This window comes from Tenrec ecaudatus, chromosome 10, assembly GCF_050624435.1.
Source record: "Tenrec ecaudatus isolate mTenEca1 chromosome 10, mTenEca1.hap1, whole genome shotgun sequence".
NCBI lineage: Eukaryota > Metazoa > Chordata > Mammalia > Afrosoricida > Tenrecidae > Tenrec > Tenrec ecaudatus.
Genome location: NC_134539.1, coordinates 142,246,372 through 142,264,297, shown reverse-complemented (window position 1 = coordinate 142,264,297; position 17,926 = coordinate 142,246,372). Strand labels below are relative to the sequence as shown.

The following is a 17,926-nucleotide window of genomic DNA, read 5'->3' as shown; positions in this document are numbered from 1 at the left end:
CAAGGTAAGTTCTAAGTACCTCTCAGAACAGGTGGGGGGTGAGAATCCTGAAGGCCTAAGGGATTGAACCAAGGGAAGAAGGCAAGATGTGCCCAGCAGGAGGTGCTGAGTGTGCACAGACACGGAAGTGGGGGAGATCAAGACAAGGGAGACAAAGACAGACAGACAGGAGACAGACATTGGGAACTCCCAGTAGTCCAGGGCCTTGCTGCTCCAAGTGCCCCCAAGCTAGTAGCTTAGAGTGATTCACTTGAAAACTTGGTAGCAATGCAGACTCGCTGGTCCTAGCCCAGACCTACTGAGCTGGAATCTCCACGCTCCCTCAGATGCCTGTAGGCACGTTCAAGTTTGAGAAGCTGTGGTTTGGGGTTAGCGTGCGAATTAGGAAGTCCAGTAATGCGGCCCTACAGGTAGGCAAAGACCAGGTCCCCAAACGTCTTGAAGGTCACACTGAAAGTGATGGAGCAGTGTCAACGGGATTTACACAGAATGGCTACGTTAGGGGTGGGCCCTTCTTGAGAAGGGGCGGGCAGAAAGGGTAAGGGCAGCCAGTTGCAGGCTGGATGAGCAGACACATAGTAGTTGCAGGGGAAAGTAAGGAGGGCTGGACCGAGACCGAAGCAGAGCGGACTGGGAGGGAAGAGGGTGTAGCAAGAGAGCTATTTGAGAATGTAAACCTGACCAAACTTGATGAGTTGGGGCCCCGGGAATGAAGCAAAAAAGGAGAATCAAAGAGAACATAGAATTTGGGTAGAAAACTTTGACAAATGGGGGTTTCCCATATTGAGGCTGAGAAAAGAAGAGAATGGATCCCAGTCTGAGGGGCTGGGTGTCTTTGAAGACAGGCAGGATGGCCAGGGGGAAATACCAGGGAGCAGGGGTCCCCAGATCAGCTGCTCGGTAGCCCACTCACTTCTGCTTGCCCCAAAGGAATCTGTAGGTCATCCGTGAGCAAGGGAGGGGTGGAACCCCAAGTGTGAGCCCCCTTAGGAGAAGGGAAAGCATGTAAGGAGGAAAGAGAAGAAGTTAAGGAAGAATCCAGAAGGGCAGCGACAGATAACCGATCTACAAAGTACTGTTCCAGGCTCTGAGAGAGATGATTCTGGAAGGGAAGGGGGTTTATGATAGTGGGAGATGATACAGAGTAGTCAAGTCAAGAAGGCCTGTGACCTCACTCCCTTGGAAAGCTACACAGATAACATTGTAGAATGGGAACTGATTGTAGCAAGCACTTCCCAAACTTCTCTGCTGATAAGCATCACAGAGGCAGGGCCTAATGAAAATACAGATCCCTGGTTCCCAGCCCAGAACCGCCACAAAGGGGACCGCCAAACTGGTTTCTTAGGCCTACGCCCTATGGGCGATCTTGATCGCAGAGGTCTGGCAACCTGCCTCAGAGCCTCGCTTCTCAACCCTTCGTGTCATGTGAGGCCCTGGGGTGCTGGTTAAACTGCAGGTTCTGAATCAGGAGGTTTGGGAGAGCCAAGGTTCCGAAGCCTCTGGGTATGTCTGCTCAGTTGGTGCCAGGGTCTCCCAGGGAGGCCCAAGGCCAGGGAAAATCCCCAAGGCCTTTTGCAGATGAGAAAACAGCTTCCGAGATGCACAACGGGCTCTCTCTGGACTTGACTCCACCAGGCACCCCTCGTCTCCCTCCCAGGCTGAGAGCGAAGTCAATGCGCAAATCATGGCCGACATGCCGACACCACTCCGGTCTCCCTGCCTTTCCCCCTGGCTCCTTTCTCTTCCTACAATCCCACGGGATCTCTCTGCTCCCCTGCTTCTTACCCTGAGCTTCCGCTCTGCAGCAGGAAGACAAGAAAGAAGGCGGGACCACAAGCTCCCCCAGCAGGAGGACTGAGAGCAACCCCGAACTAAGTGACACCCTTGCAGGCCATCAAGGAGGGGGCTCTCCCCGGTGTGGCCAAGGCCATGAAGGAAAATCAGAACAGATCCAAATTTGTAAAACTGTCTCTGCACTAGAACAACAGCTGGGATGGGGAAAATGAGAGGTTGAGGCCTGACGAGAAACTCCATCTCTTGCCTAAAAACAAGAGCGGTGTGCACGTTGCGTAGCAACCAGATCTCTTGGCTGACAGAGTCGGAAGCAATGATGCCTGGCCCAAGAATGGCAGCCAACCACGTTGCTTTGAATGGGCGTCAATCTCCACAGTCCCGGCAAGAATCTAATGCCACTCACCGGGCTCCGAAAGGGGCTCACTGCGCCTCTTCCAAGTCTCCTGGTCCAGCACTTTGGCCCCAAATGCTTCCCATTGCAGTTCTCCTGATCCACCCACATCTTACAAATACAGGTCTATTCTGATTTCGCTGCCTCAGCCGGAACTGAGCCAGGTCCAAGCCCTGGCAGGAGAGCCCTTTCAACTGACTGTAGGAGATGAGAAAGAGCCTAACACAGTGTCTGGGGGCTTCAGGGGCAGGCCTTCCCTCCGGCCCTCAGGGGAGCCACAGCTTTGGCCAAAGAGGGTGTAATGGCTAAGCCATCGCCATCCCTGATGAGCTCTTCAGTGACTGTGATCCAGGCTAGGCGTCTACTGGCCGGGAGCCTGGCCTTCTGGTCCTGTGACCCTGGAGCCTGGTCCCGCTCCAGCCCTCCACACCCCTCCAGCGTTTTTTGAGTTTTGATGCATTCACGGGCTTTTTGACATTCTCCCCACCTTGAGTGCTGCTTCCTGACTGCTCTTTTTCTTTTGTGCAGGTGACAGCAGCGAGCACCCCCTGTTCTGTGTTGAATATTCCCCTTACTGCACCGTCTTTGCGCTCTCCCCTGTCCTGCAGCCTAATACCAATTACTCCTGCCTCCTGCTGCCCCTGGTGCCACCCGTCCCTCCCAAGGCTCGGCACCCCTCCACCTCGCTCCCCCCAGTCTCCTTTCCCTCCTACACAAGCACCCCTTTCTTCTCCCCAGCCCCCGTGCCCCAGTCCCCAGCAGCCATGTGCTACTTCCCCATCTCTAATCCCACGCCCAGAGAGATCCCTGTACTGTGCATGCCTGGCCCCAGAAGGCCCAGTAAGATTTACCTCATGTGGTAAGTCCCCCATGGGGGGACACACAGCACAGGCAGGGGAGGGGGACTTCAGGCTTCCAGGAGGCAAGGAGGAGGGGGACAGATGGGTAGAGGGCAGTGCCACAAACAGTACCAGGAGGTGTGTGCAGGGAAGCAGGAAGACGAGCCAGCAGCCACCGTGTCACTCGGGTCCCGCCTTCGAGCACAACAGGAGCGAGCGACTAATAAAATCCCAACATCTCTCGAGACTCATTTGATTTCTTAACTCCTGTGTCTGGCACACTTTGGAACGTGACCACCAGAATCCGAACAGGCTCTTCTGTGTCTTCTCAGACCCGTGGTCACATGCATGTGTGCACGGTCATTCTGAAGGCCCACGCTGGAGGGGAAGCCCCATCCGGAGGAGGGACGAATGAAAGGGCTCAGCGGCTGTTTACAGTCCCTTCTTGCCTACTTATTAGGCACTACGTTTCCAAAAATCAAAAATCCCACCTGCTGGGTTCCAAAGTAAAACATATTTATGGTACCTAATGAAGCTTTCATTAAGATCTCCTCTGAGTATGTGAGGCAACAAATGTTTCCAGCACACTCAAGGAGGCAAATCGATGTGGCCTGTTATTTGTGATTGTACGGAAAACTGCCGATTACACCAAGGCGATACCGCGTCTCAGGGTTCGGCTGTAACTCTTCCCGCAGTCTGAAAGAAGCAACACGTTTTCTCAGGAATCAACTCTTAGGCAGAATATTGGTATGGGTGACGGCAAGGTGTTCAGGCATTTTCTCTTCCTTCTCATTCTTTTCCACATATTATCAAGAAGGAAGTGTGTGCGCGTGCGCGTGTGCGTGTGCATGTGTGTGTGTGTGTGAGAGAGAGACAGGCTAATGATGTAAGAGAACAACCATCAGGTGAATGGAGTTAACAGACAATTAAATGACCTTAACTCCCTCGCCATCCGGTTGTCAGGGTCTGGTATAGATAGGCGATTTCTACTTTATTGTTATTACTGTCCCTGATCAAATGGATAACTAACTACTCAGTCCACAGTCTCGGTCAATGCTCCCCGGTGTTGCCAAGAGAACCGAAGCCCACATGTTGTATCTAAACTTCCGTTTGTTTGTTTGTTTGTTTGTTTTCTTCTCTGCTAGTAGCTCAGATACTGGAGAAGGTATGAGTTGTAATACTGTCCAAAGGCAACTACCAAACACAAAACACGAAAACAGTTGCTCTGGGATGTATTTCGACTCACGGCAACCCCGTGTGTAGAAAAGGAAAACTGCTCCCTGTGTTTTGCTTGGCCATGACCTTTCTCCCAGGTGTCTCTGGGTGGGTCCAAACTGCCAGTCTGGCCATTAGTGGAGTGACTGACGGCACCACATGGGGACTCAGGAAATCACCATCTTCTCAGAAGGCACGGGCAACCCGTCAGGACGTTGAGCTGTCCGGGGATGAGACTGAACACACACCCTTCCTTTTCTGTTGAAGCAAAGTGCTTCCCTACCTAAAAAGGAGCTATGTGTTCTCTTCCCGGGTAAATATGGCCTGGTTTTCCTGCAGCTATGTAACATGCCATGCTGAGGGCCTCCTTGAGAAAGGCCTCAAAGGTCTGAAGTTGGGTTTATTGGGGGAGGGGGGTGAGAGATGAACTCGGCTCAGAAGTCGAGTGTTTGAGGTGCTCCAATCTAGAGACATACAAACTGTGTGCTCTAGGTCACCCCATTTTCAACCAAGATTGAACGTGGAGAACAAAGACTATTTCACAAGCGTTTACCTTCCAGAGAATCCAGAGGGGAACCCAGGGAAGAAGCCAAGCACGTGGCCAAATTAGACACTACCATCTTTAAGGTCAGGACCAAGACGCTTCCCTCATTCTTGTCGAACCTCAAACTACTGCATAGCAAAGGCACACTGGTGTTTGTTGAAAAGAAAGAGAAAAAAAGATAATAAAAGAGGGTTGCTGTTTGCCTTTTGGGTTTAAAAAAAATAAGGGCCCCAAAATAGACTCAGTAAGACCTACACAGGAATGAAGGCTGCTAAGTAACCTATTCTCAACCTGTGAGAACTATGTGCAATGTGCTTATGGTCAAATTTAGTTCTTTCAGAGGGGTGCCTTCAGACTCCCCATCATTATTACTGTGACAGTTAGCCCACTGGTGGTAAAAGCAGCAGTGGCCGGTTTCTCGCCGCTAATACGCACCAGACACTGAGTTGGGCCATTTATGCACATTATTGTTATACCCAGAAAGGTAGGGCTTAAATGTAAAATGTGCATTTTACAGTTGCAGAGACTGAGGTTCAAATTGCCAAAGGTAAGAAGATTCGGCCTGCACCAGCAATGCACCAGCAATGGTGGTTTCCTTCCTGCCCGGCCTTTCCTGCCCGGCCTGAGTGAAACAATCTCTCGCTGTTCACCTTCATTATTTTTAGTGCGATGGCATTTGGGTCAGAGAAGACACAGAAATGGTCTTGGAGATCATTAAAGAGATCGAATGCTTTGAAGAAAGGAGTTTTTTGAACAAGAAAAGGGAAACTAAATAATCTCTTCTTTCAAGCCCTCTTGGATCTCTTACACAATAAAGGAATTGTTCGTGTTTTGGATACACTCATAATTTCAACTGAATGCATTTCCTCAAAGCTATCCATGTTATCACTGGGCAATTGATTTTGGTAAGGAACACACACTGGGTATGAGCTGGTGCCCATCCTTAAGGGGTTGGCAGTTTTGTTGGAGAGAAAACAGATGGGGCATTAAGCAATTATAGAACATTTGAATCCTCACAGTAAGTAAGTGCTCCAACCAGAGTAGAGTCAGAACGGACTTGGTGGACTTAAGATTAGGAACAGACCCTGAAGGGCCTCTGTCTGGTGCTGACTGAAGAACAGTTTCTAGGAGAGAAGATTTCCCCCACCCCTCACCCCCAAGGGTGGACAACGTAAAGTATAATCACTAATCTTGCTGGACATCCTCCTGAAAATTAGAATGCAGTCCTTGTAAAACCAGGATTGCAGATGCTGACTTGGCCAGAATCTCAAACCTGTCCCTGTTTGTTCCTCAGTCAATCAGAATCCCACTGCTTCCTCCTTAGGGACTTTTCTGAGCGCTAGCGGGGAAACGAGCTATCAGGAAGACTTTCCACTTGTCAGATGACGAGGGAGCAGCCGAGGGATTTGGGGAATGAAATGCTGGGTGCTAAGAAGGTAGTGTGTCCCTTCCTGGAAAGCACTTGATCCTGCTCTCTCTCACTCTCCTCTGTCTCGGTCCGGGAACTCATGTCTCATCACCACCGGCACAGCCTTCAAAGAAGCTATTCGCCTCTGGCAGACAGCGTCACTCTCTCTCTCCTTTCTAGTCACTCTCACGACCTCGCTGGGCACCGCCAACTTGCCCTCAACCAGAGCCATCGCCGCTGTTAGCTCCCCTCATTTTAGTAAGCTTTCTGGGGATCAGGAGCCTCTCTGGCCCACAGAGCCCGCTGCCTCACCTCTTTGGCAGTATCCTGGGCTGCCAACCAGCACTGTGACCCCTTCCTGGGATTTGGGTGAGACTCATTTGGGCAACCGCCACTTTCTCTCAGGGACATAAATCCAGTTGTCCCCAAGTGTCAAGAATGGTGACTCTCCCACCCCTCGCTCAGGAAGCCTGTCCAGATTGACCCTGTGTTGCCTTCTGGCCACACGAAGAGGATGCTCCAGGAGGGGAGAAGTCACCCACGCGCGCTCGGGGTATTCAGTCCACAGTTCCAGTTTGACTGCTTTGTGAAGCCAACGAGGAGCCCTGGTGGCACCATGGGTAAAGCGCTCCTCAGAAGGTGGGTGGTCCAAACCCACCAACTGCTCCGTGGGAAGAGGGCGTGGCAGTCTGCTTCCACAATGATTTGTAGCCCTGGACACACTGACAGGCGAGGCCACGGTTCCTAGGAGTTGATTCTATGGCTATGGGCTCGGTTTGGGGTGGACCCAATGCTTGGTAGCGATGCACGGATATCACTGAAATCGTTTCCCGTGCTCACGTGCACTCACTTTTTCTTTTTGTCCTCACACTTACTACACGTGAAGAGAAAATTTTGAGAGGATATCATACCAATTATCAACTCAATCCAACTGGTCAAAAAAATTTTTTTTAAATATTCATTGGGAAACACGATCCACCGTAGCACTCCCACTCCTGTCCGCTGGGAGCGTGTCATCCTTGCTCAGGGACGAGAGAGGTGGTGTGTGCCCCGCCTCCTCCCCCGTGGCGCTTAGAACCCTCTGTGTGCCGTGGTTACTGCTAATAAAGAATGCTACCAAAAAACAATGCTACATAAACAGGCGGGGTCGAAATATCACGTGACTCCAATGCGTGGGTAGAGCTGTAGAGGGCTCCAGGCAGAGTTACAAGCAGGTCCATCCCAACGCCTATACGCCGAAAGCTAGAAAGTTCTTAGCAAAAGGCAAGACTGCTGTGGACCCTGTGACGTCATGCTCGTCAACAGTGATGACTGGGGCCAGTGGGTAACAGGCAGCGTCCTCCCAGCAGCATGGTGTAGTAGGCATGACAACATGACAAGGAGGTGTGTAACAGGTGGGGAAACTGAGGCCCTGAGAGATGAAGTCATCTGCCCCAGCCCACCCAGCTTTGGATCTAGCCTTTCTTAGACGCCAAGGCCCATTCCCTTACCTGCCTCCTCCACGGCTGGGCCCCGTGAGCGCTCTCTATACGGAAGACTGTTGCCTGTAAACATTAATTATTGAAAAGAGTTTGCACCTTCCAGCAGCGCGGGCACCACAGCTTTTATCCAAGAAGAGGAGGCCAAGCCTGGGGAGAATGACTGTCAGCCCCGAAAGGCAGAGCCCGAGGGTGTCGGGGGATGGAAGCAGACAGAAACCGCAGCTGCTGGCGAAGACGTTGGCTCTCCAGGGAGCAGGTAAGGATTTGCGGTTCACTAGGCTTGGTCCTCAGAGAGGAGACCAGACCCGTGCCTGAATTCTTTATGGTTTTTATGTGTGTGTGTGTGTGTGTGTGTGTGTGTGTGGTTTGCTTATGTGAAGGATCGTGTACCTTAACATGAAACACATAATACAATTTAAAAAGCAAACCATCTGATCTACTTTTCTTCTCCAAGAGAGGCTGGTGAGCCATTTGTCCTGGTTTTCCATGACCGAGGCTCAGTACTTGAGAGGGTTTTATCTCAAAACAATAAGGTTATAAATCCAGCCACTATTTGGGGACCCGGAGGATGTTGCTAGCCTGTGATCCCAAACGATGTTCAGAGCTGGGCTCTACATTCCCGTGGGATTGCAGGTTGTAACCTGGGCTGCTTTTGTATAACCTCATTTGACTTTGTCTTCTGGGTTCTTCTGCCTTCCCTCCACTGCCCCTCCCCCCACCCCACCCCCACCCCAGACCTCATAGCTGTTGTTTGGGCTGAGCTTCAGTTCCTACTTTGGCTTTAAAAGTCCTCCTCATGGTCCCGTGGATCTTTAACGCTGTGCCGTTTCCACAGTGCTGTCCCAGGAGACGGGAAAAAGAAAGGTGGATGTGGGAATAAATGTTAACATACATACTACACAGCTGAAGGCAACTGGACTCATAAAAAGCAGATTAGGATAGAGAGGAGGAATACTTTGTGAGATCTGGAACATGGACTTGGTGTTTGACCTGGTCAGATCATAAATCATTGGCACGAAAATGTCTAATCCCATAAATAGGATCTTCTCATACAGCGAAGAAGAAAGGCCCATGAGAGGAACACGGCAGGAGTTTCTGTTTCTCTCTGTCACTTCTTGACCATCACGGTGCAGTGGCGTGGCCCCCAGAGAGGGCATTGGGGTGATCAGTGGCTGAGGACAGGGAGGAGGTGGAGGAGCCATTTGTAGCCCTGGGGCAGGTCTCATCCACCGCCCAGGAGGCAGCAGTGGGTGCCTCTGGGTGGCAGAGAGCATCTCCCACCTGATCTAGGATACCCGAGAAGTCGAGATCTTAATGAGGAAGAAAGAACATCCCAACACTGGCTTGGTAGATACCTCCTTTTACAAAATTTCAGCTCTGAATGTTGGCCCCAGACCATGCTGCTGAGCCGACCGCTTTACTCTGTCCTGGGTTGTCAGGAAGGAAGAGAATAGACCCTGAGGAGTCCCCTGTGGCATTCAAGGGAAGTGACACTTCACAGTCAACCTGACCACAGTCTGGTGCTTCCTTCCCCCTCAGGGAGACCACTGGGCATCACCCTTCCTTGCTACCTAATGAACACACACACATTGCCGTCAAGTTGACGCCAACTCACATGGCCCTAGAGAGCAGAGTCGGATTCCTCTCTTGGATTTCCAAGACTGTGAATCTTGATGGAACCAGACAGTTCCATCACCTGGAGTGGCTGGCGGGCTTGAACTGCCCACCTTGGGGTTAGCAAGCCAATGTTTAAGCAACTGCACCACCAGAACCCCTTCCAAATGAACATACAAAAAAACTCACTGCCTTTGGGTTAATGCCAACTCATAGTGACCCCTATAGGACAGAGTAGAACTGCTCCCTGTGTGTTTTGGAGACTACCGCTGTTTCTGGGCGTACAAAGCGCCGTCTTTGTCCTACAGAGAGACTGGTGGTTTCAAACTGCCGACCTTGTGGATCGTCGCCCAACATGTAACCCGAGTCACTTTTATTTTTAAATTATAATAGAACCTGTTAGCATTTGATGGGCTTGAAATCAAGGTCAATTATCATATGTGTGAATCTGTAGCAACGAGACAGCCACAACGGCCCCAGTCCATCCAAGCCCTTCTGCCATGAAGGGTATGAGCCCTGAATTCCATTCTATTCCAGCCCTTCCCCCTCCTGGTGGTAGAAACTTGGGTGGTCAAGAAGTTACTCTTAACTTACAATATGGATGAGGAGATCCACCGCATTGCACTGTTTAATAAAGCAGTGAGATAATGTGCTGTCCGGCACCTGGTACAGAGCTCCCCATGGGAGGCAGTCAACTATTGTTAGTTTCTCCCCTGCCACCTCCCCAACATCCCTAGAGGAACCCTCCTGTGTCATTTGGAAGATGGGGTTCCCATGGGTGAGAGGTTCCTGGACCCGCAGGGCTCATCTAAGCCTCCATTTTCCCCCAGGAGCCGTCCCCCACTACCCTGGGATGCCTTGAGGAGTTGTCCAAATTATCGATTGTCCCCGGGCGCCTTATAATTCCCCCAATTATTTCCTCACCAATCTCGGTTTAGTTCCATTTCACACATTTGAAAGTGGCTTCCATAAAGCAGAAGCGAAGCCAGAGAGTTGGGAAAAGATTTGCCATACGTATGACCAGCCCAGACCAGACCCACTGCCATGGCGTCGATGCTGACTCGTGACGGACCCCGTGGGCCAGGGCTGCGCTGCTCTTGAGGGTCTGGTCTGAGACAGCCTCGTCTTCCACCCACAGCAAGTATGGCGGAGGGGTGTGATATAGGAAACTCTTGGCAATCAATAAGAAAAATAGGAAGGAGAATAACAGAGAACTTTACAGAAAAAGAGAAGTTTGGGTAATAAATACTGGTGGGGAGGGGCATGCCAACGTCATTAAGTAATAGGCGTAGACTTACATGTGCTACCAAGCTAAGGTTTTAAAAATCACAATCCATGCAGGAAGGCCAGTGTGGTGCTGGAAAACAATAGCTAACACTTCTTGGGCACCGATGTGTCATGTCCTGTGCCACCTACTTGCCATGGGTGGTCTGGGGCACAGTCATGAGAAAGACGCTTTCCCATCTCGCTGGTTACTGGGTCCAAGCTTGTCTGGAAAGGACTTTGGCAATCTGAGTCAAAACGCCTCCAGAAAATTCATGTCTTCTGACCCAGCAATTTCACTTCCCCAAATCTATTCTAAGAAAATAAGACACGTGGTCCAAGACTGGATGAGCAAGGAGATTGACCACAGGGTCATTTATGACAGCAAGTGGGCCCCAAACAACCTGAATACCCAACAGTCTGGGAAAAGTTAAAGAAGTTATGCTACCTTCCTGTAATGGACCCTGACATCGTGTTCTGAAAGAATAATTAATGGAAAAAGGTAAGGCTCCCAACAAAATGTTTAAGGAAATATGGTAAGGGATAAAGTAGTATTTATACAACTATCCCAATTGTATTTTTAAAGAACTCTCTCTCTATTAAGGAGCCCTGGGGGCACATGGTTAAAGCATTCGGCTGCCAACCTAAAGGTCAGTGGTTCAAACCTACCAGCCACTCTTTAGGACACAGGCGAGACAGCCAGCTTTTGTAAAGATTCACAACCTTGGAAACTCTATGGGACAGTTTTACTTGGTCCTAGAGGGTCCGTATAAGTCAAACTCTAGAGTTTTATAACTCTAGAGAAGGGATATTTTAACCCGCGTCTCTAGGTAAGAGGCCCAATTAAAAAGTCTGTGGGGCACAGGCAAGTCGGGCAGGTGAAGTGCACAACAGAGGGGGTGGGAAGCTGTGGTTCACCCCAACATCATGTTCCACCTAAGGTCGCTGCGTTTATTTTTAAATTTACTTTTCCATGTGGAGCCAAAGTGCAATTGCAGGATGAAATTACCCTAGGTCTTGAGTTTGGGGCCCACCCCTGGATTCCAGAACAGTGGCATTGGTGACCAGAGTTTGGGATGACGCATGACTTTCATGCTCCCCTTTATCCTCATCTCTGTCCCCCAAGCTTTCTGCAACAAGCCCCTGAGAGGCCAGTGGTGGGCAGAGTGGGGCAAGGGAAGGCTCTGGATTTGGGAATGTAGGAAGTTATTGATTGAGCACACGAAGAAGCTGAGACCAAAGTAGACTTGGGCAGATGGCTACTGGCTCCACGTCACCTCTGTGTGTAGGTCCTGGCCAGGGGCCGGCTCTGCAGTCCTGCGCAGGGCGTCGGTCAAGTCACTCGGCCGCCTCTGTCCAGCCTGGTGTCCCCAGAGCTACTGTGATCTCTCTACTTGATAGACACAAGGAACAGGGCATAAGTAGAGGAGAATGGCATCGTCTGCCACCTTTAGGGGACACACACACATACTACGCAAGCTGATGGGATTTTTAAGGAAAAAAATTGCCACGGTGTCAAGGAGAGGTAGAGATGCGTGATCTGGGGGGCTGTGGGGTCCACAGGAGTGGCACCCCCCTGCTCCCGAGACCCGTGTCACCTGTCCCTGTTGAGTTTACAAAGCTGATGGTGTTCGTCCCGTGGGTGTCTCCACCTTGCCTGCGCAGGAGCTCAGACTGAACTGACTCAGCGGGAGAGGGGCAGCCTGCCACTGCAGAGCGCACCATCAGAAGGTCCAGGCTCCTGCACTGATGGCTAATCTCAAAGGCCTGTCATCAAACTCCAGACAAGCCCTCAACCGGAGCCTCCACTTCTGACTCCTCCGTTCCAGCTTTCTCCTCAAAAGTTAGGAGAATCCATGAATCACACAGAAGTCTCCATTCCCCAAAATGCAGAGGGTCAACCCAGTCCAGGGTGGGCAAGCCAGCTTCCCGTCTCTACTAACCCCACCAAGTATTCCGTGCCTCCTTGAATGGCTGATGCATCTCTTACTGTGGTTCAGAAAACCCACACGGGGCCTGATGTGAGAGCTTCACTGATTTCTAGAAGAGCTGATGAGTAAAGATTCGCACTGTGTCGCCGAGTGTCCCATGCAGTTAACAATAAAAGAGGCTTACAGAGTATTAGGACATTAGAGACTTGTTCGGCGTTCCCCTGTGAGGCGCCTCAATTAGAGTGAGCCAGTATTGACTTGGCCCTTGGCTGAGCCGAACGCTCGGAGGGCTTTCTGTTCTCCCAGCAAACAGCGGGGGCTGTTCTCACACGGACCTTTCCAGACCCGGTGCAGTCCTGTCGCTCTGACGGACAAACTGCTACTGAAGTAAAAGAATAAAGGATCCCGTCACCAGGCCCCACTTCAGAAGCGCAGAAACCCGCTCCACAACCACTGCCATTCGATCCATGATGACGCACAGTGACCCTGTGTTGTTGCTACTGAAGACTGTATCACTCTTTGTGGAAGCAGGCTGTGGATTTGAACTACTGACCTTAGGATGACCTGCCCAAAGCCCAACCCACAGGGCCACCAGGGCAGAATGACAGAGAGAAGAGGAAGAGGGGAAGGCAGATGTCAGGAAGAAGGCAGTGTAAGTGGATTCTGAAACGTACTTTTAGTTTTTTGTCTACATTGAGAGGGTAAAGACCCCACAACACATATCACGGCGAATTGAAAGACAAATTTAAATACATCATAAGGGAAATCAAATGAGAAGGTGCTAAAGTTTAACCTAAGTGCATTTCTGTTTTCACAAGGAAATGGGAAGTTCAGTCCCTTTTATAAAAAATTAAACCCCCCAAAAAAGCAAGATAAAGACTTTCATAACAAAGGGAGAGTGGCAGTTAAATCATCTCCTGTCAACTTGAGTGAGGGGGTGGAGTGTGGCCTGTCAGTCATGTCATAGCCAATGAGGCCTGTATGTGGGCGTGGCCTCCTCCTGAGGATTCTGGGAACTCCTCTCTTCCTCCCTGGAAGTAGGACACACTCTCTCCACCATTCCTGTTAACAAGCCACATGGAGCTACACTGATGGAGCCAAAGCCCTAGAGCTGAGCCACGTGGAGACCTCTGCCTGCCCTGAGATGCCTCTATCGCCACTGGGTCTACAAGACTTTACACCCCCTGAGCTGTGATCTTCCTGCATTTGATGTCATTGCATGTGTTTCGTGAGTCTGAAGAGGAATTTATAGATAGGTATCGGACATATGGGCCAATGTCGGACTTATGGACTTGATCTGTACTGGGCTGGAATGTTTTCTCAATTGCTCTTGTATATAAAGCTTTCTTATACACACATGAGTGTGTATAAATTTGTGTTGCTAGTCTACCCAGACTAACACGGGGGTGGTGGGCAGAAATAAAGCAAAAGACTAGATAGCAGACGGTTCTTAACTTGGGTGAATGGAGAGTGGTGGTTGACATGGGAAGAAGAAAAATCAAACAGCAGGGGAGGGGTAAAATACTGGGGCAGGGGTTCTTGATGGTTTAAGCTGTTGAAATCAAAGTCGATGCTCTGAAATGTAAACTCCTACCTAATTTTCTTTATCCCCCCCACCACCAACAGTTTTATTGGCATAGAATTCAACAGTTTAATCACACCAGAATCAATTTTAGCACATTTTCTTCATTCTTGTACTTATTACTGGCTCCCCATTTCCCCTAGCCTGTCCTGGCATACCCCTAAGGAACCATTAACCTAGTTCCTATCTTTTAGATTTACCTATCTGGGATTTCACATGCAGAAAAACATTTAAGAACAAAATACTAACAACTATAACAAAGTAAAACCCTTTAAAAATCCGTCGAAAAGAAAGAAGAAAATACTAAAAGCTAAAACAAATGTAAATACATCCTAAGGGAAACCAAATGAAAGTGTAACCTCAAAAAAAAAAAAAAAAAGAAAGTGTAACCTAAGAGCATCTGCAATGATCTACTTCATACTGCATTCGGCAAGACCATTCCCTCACCTCCCTGGCCCAGGGGCAGAGGGGATTCACCGGGGCTTTTAATCCATATGTATCTCCCCTTTTTTTTTTTTAATTGAAACCGATTTAAAATGGACCAAAAGGGAGATCAAGTGATGATACGACATTTTGACCTGTGTCGATCATAATCGACTGTACAATGCCTCTCGTCTGATATCAGGGCTATTCGTGAACTCACTAGAGGCTAAATCTGTCTGTGAGACATGTTGGGGCTTCTACTGTTCATCCATAGCCGCCTGAAAACCAGGTGCTCGTAAAAAAATTTTTTAATCAAGAGAGATAACAAAAGATAGTGGTTAAGAGCATAAACTAGTGTGAGGCAGGCCTGGGTTCACATTGTTCACGCTACCACTTATCCGAAATAGGCTCTTGGGCAGGTGCCTTGATCTCCCTAAGTCTTGGGTCCCTCATTAAAATGGGATATGAGAACAGCACATTTCAGTATGTGCCATTAGGATGTGCTCTGTAGACATCGATGCTCCTTTAGAATCAAGGATGGCGAGACTTTGTTCGTGTATTTAGACTTGTGAGCAGGAGAGGCTGGTCCTGGTGGAGTGGAAGGGCAACAGAGAGGAAGAAGACCTTTGCTGGATGGAATGACCCAGCGGACCCAATGGTGGGCTCAACCAGAACAACAGTCCTGCGGATAGTGCAGAGCTAGTGACAAAGAAAGAGCCCTGGGGGCGCAGTGGTTTAAGAGCTTGGCTGCGAACTGAAAGGTCGGTGGTTCAACCCCACCCTGTGCTCCGCAGGGGAAAGTTGTGGCATTCTGCTTCCGGGAAGATGGCACAGCTGAAACCCAAGGGGGCAGTTCCCTCTGTCCCATGCGCCGCTCTAAGAATTGACTTGATGGCAATGGGTTGGTGACACAGAGGAGATGGTGGCTTCAGGTTTGTCATTTCTGTTTGCACTGAATGGCATCCGTGACTGCCATCCGTGTCCTTGGGCACCAGCTTCAAGAACCTTCTTCCCAATTTCCCGAGATAGCTGTGCTTTCGTAAGCTTTTCATAAAGCTGTGGGTGCGGCCAGTGGTGCCATCGATGCGTGTGGAATGATGGGGAGGAAAAAGCGTCGGGTTTTGGTAGAAGTCATTTCCGGGGCATTCCTTTCCAATACTGGCATGAAGATGAGTATTGATGGGGGGAGGGTGGGGTATAAAAGGGAGCCAATTACAAGGATCTACATATAACCCACTCCCTGGGGGATGGACAACAGAAATGTGGGTGAAGGGAGACGTCAGTGTAAGATATGACAAAATAATAATAAATTATCAAGGGTTCATGAGGGAGGGGTTGGCGGAGAGGGAGGGGGGGAAATGAGGAGCTGATGGCAGGGGCTTAAGTGGAGAGCAAGTATTTTGAGAATGATGAGAGCAATGAATGTACAAATGTGCTTTGCACAATTGATATCTGTATGGTGATAAGAATGCTATGAGCCCCCAGTTAAATTATTTTTAAAAAAAATAAAATGAGTATTGACTGGGTGGTTCACCCAACACCAGACTGGCTTGGGATGGACAAATCTTACTGATGCTTCCGCAGAAAGAATCTGTATCCTCAAGGTCACCCCAGGCTCCCCAGGTCTACAAAAGGAGCCTTTTCGAGGGCAGTGAAAATGCAGCAAACCGCCCTGAGCCGCCTCGTGTCTCTCCAGCCCCTATTTGGGGACTGCATGGTACCTTTCCCAAGGTTGGTTTGCTGCCTTCAGGAAGCCTTCCCCGTGGGGTTGGAGACCTTTCTTCATCCATGGGCCCCTGTGATAGAATGCTCTGTTTGTGTTTTCTCGGTGCAGATCCAGGAGCTACACAAGAAGGCCCAGCGTGGGCAAGCGCCACAAAGCTGAAGAGGCCAACTCGGGAGAGAAGACACGTCGCCCCATCCTCTCGGCTGACTGGTGCCGTGGAGAACCCCTCGGAGAGAGCCAACAGCCGGGGCCAGAGAGCGCCCCCTGCAGCTCTGTCGCAGGTCATCCAAGGGACAAATAGTCCTCAGCGATTGAGTGAGTCCCTGGGCCCACCAGTCACATCCACGAGCACCGGAGGGCCCAGACGGACCCCTTTCCGGTTCAGAGATGAAGATTTTTATTCCGTGTTGTCGCTAAACACTGGAGGGGACGGCGGTGACACCGAAGAGGAGACCCAATTCGAGGAAGAACTCCTGTTGTCCAGTATGCGCCCGCCCCACTCTCCTCCCAATCGCAAGAGAAGTCGATTCCTTGGGAAACTGGACACTCAGCCCCCAAATAAGACCTTTGAAGGGGATCCTGAAAGGTGCAGAGCCAGTTCTTTCAGAAGCGCACACGGCCATAGCTCCCGAAGGGGCAGCAACGCCCTCCCGGCGGCGGAGCAGCGTTCTTTGGGGCAAAGGCGGTGCCCAGAGCCGGAGTGCTGGAACGGGGAGTCTGATGGTGAGCGGGACAGCAGTGACAGCGAGAGCAAGCCCAAGAGTTTTCATTCCCGGGCCTCCAGAGCCGAACCCCGGCAAGGCGATGGCCCCAGTGCCTTAAATGGGCCTCGGAACCACGACTGTGAAAGAGAGTGGCTAGACTACTTAGACAGTCCCCCAAACTCGCTCGACTGTTTTCTTTCCAACAGACCCCCAGCCCCCAGATCCTCTGCGAATTCATCTCTCAGCACCCCGGGCGCATTCATGCGTCCTGCTCTGAGAGATGGTCTTGCGATAGACTTGTCAGTGTCAATGTCGGCGTCTTCTGTTCACAGTTCAGACGCAGAGGGGAGCTCGCCTTTCAATGCGCTTCGACCGCTCTCCCCCATCAGACACAGAACGCCAGTGCCCAGCGCTGAAATCCACAGTGGTTTTCCAGTCAGCAGTGCCCGAGAACTTGATGGCAGGGGAGCAGAAGCTAATACCTTAACAGGCCAACCTCAGGGGACCCCGTTATCTTCAGAAGCTCTCTTCGGAAGCTGCCAAGGTGGCTTGTCCACCATGGATTCTTCCAGCGCCTCTCCATCTCGAATGAACTTAGCAGGCCAGATTCCTATGCCTGGGCCCCTGCAGGACAACAGCCCATTCACCCTCATTGCCCTGTCGAACTTGCCAGCTGAGAAGAAGGCCGAGGCGGTAAAGGCGGACCCCGAAAAACTCAAGAAATTGCAAGAGAGGTGAGGCATTTTCAAGGTGATATGAAATCTATGTGTGTCTCTATAATTAAGAGTAACTATATGAGACGTATTTGGGTCTTATATTTAGATTCCGTTTTCGCCAGTGCGGAAACAGTGCTGTCATTAGGAGGGCCACGTGCTTTTCAAGTCAGAAATAGGCCCGATCTGACCACCTGATGATGGCTTGTCTCGAGAGAACAATCTTCACTTCGTTGCTCATAAGAATATTGCTCCATACATACTGATGTGTGTGTATATCTATTTCTATATCTATATA

At 50.3% G+C, this 17,926-nt stretch overlaps 1 protein-coding gene across 1 annotated transcript in view; it reads left to right on the top strand.

Moving 5' to 3' along the window:
• Window positions 1-17,926, top strand: part of MARCHF10 (membrane associated ring-CH-type finger 10) — an 88,181-nt gene that overhangs the window by 43,149 nt on the left and 27,106 nt on the right. Inside the window, exons 4-5 of the mRNA XM_075559409.1 lie at window positions 7,776-7,928; window positions 16,320-17,649. Coding sequence (XP_075415524.1) covers window positions 7,776-7,928; window positions 16,320-17,649 — 1,483 coding nt within the window. The remainder of the gene's footprint in view (window positions 1-7,775; window positions 7,929-16,319; window positions 17,650-17,926) is intronic.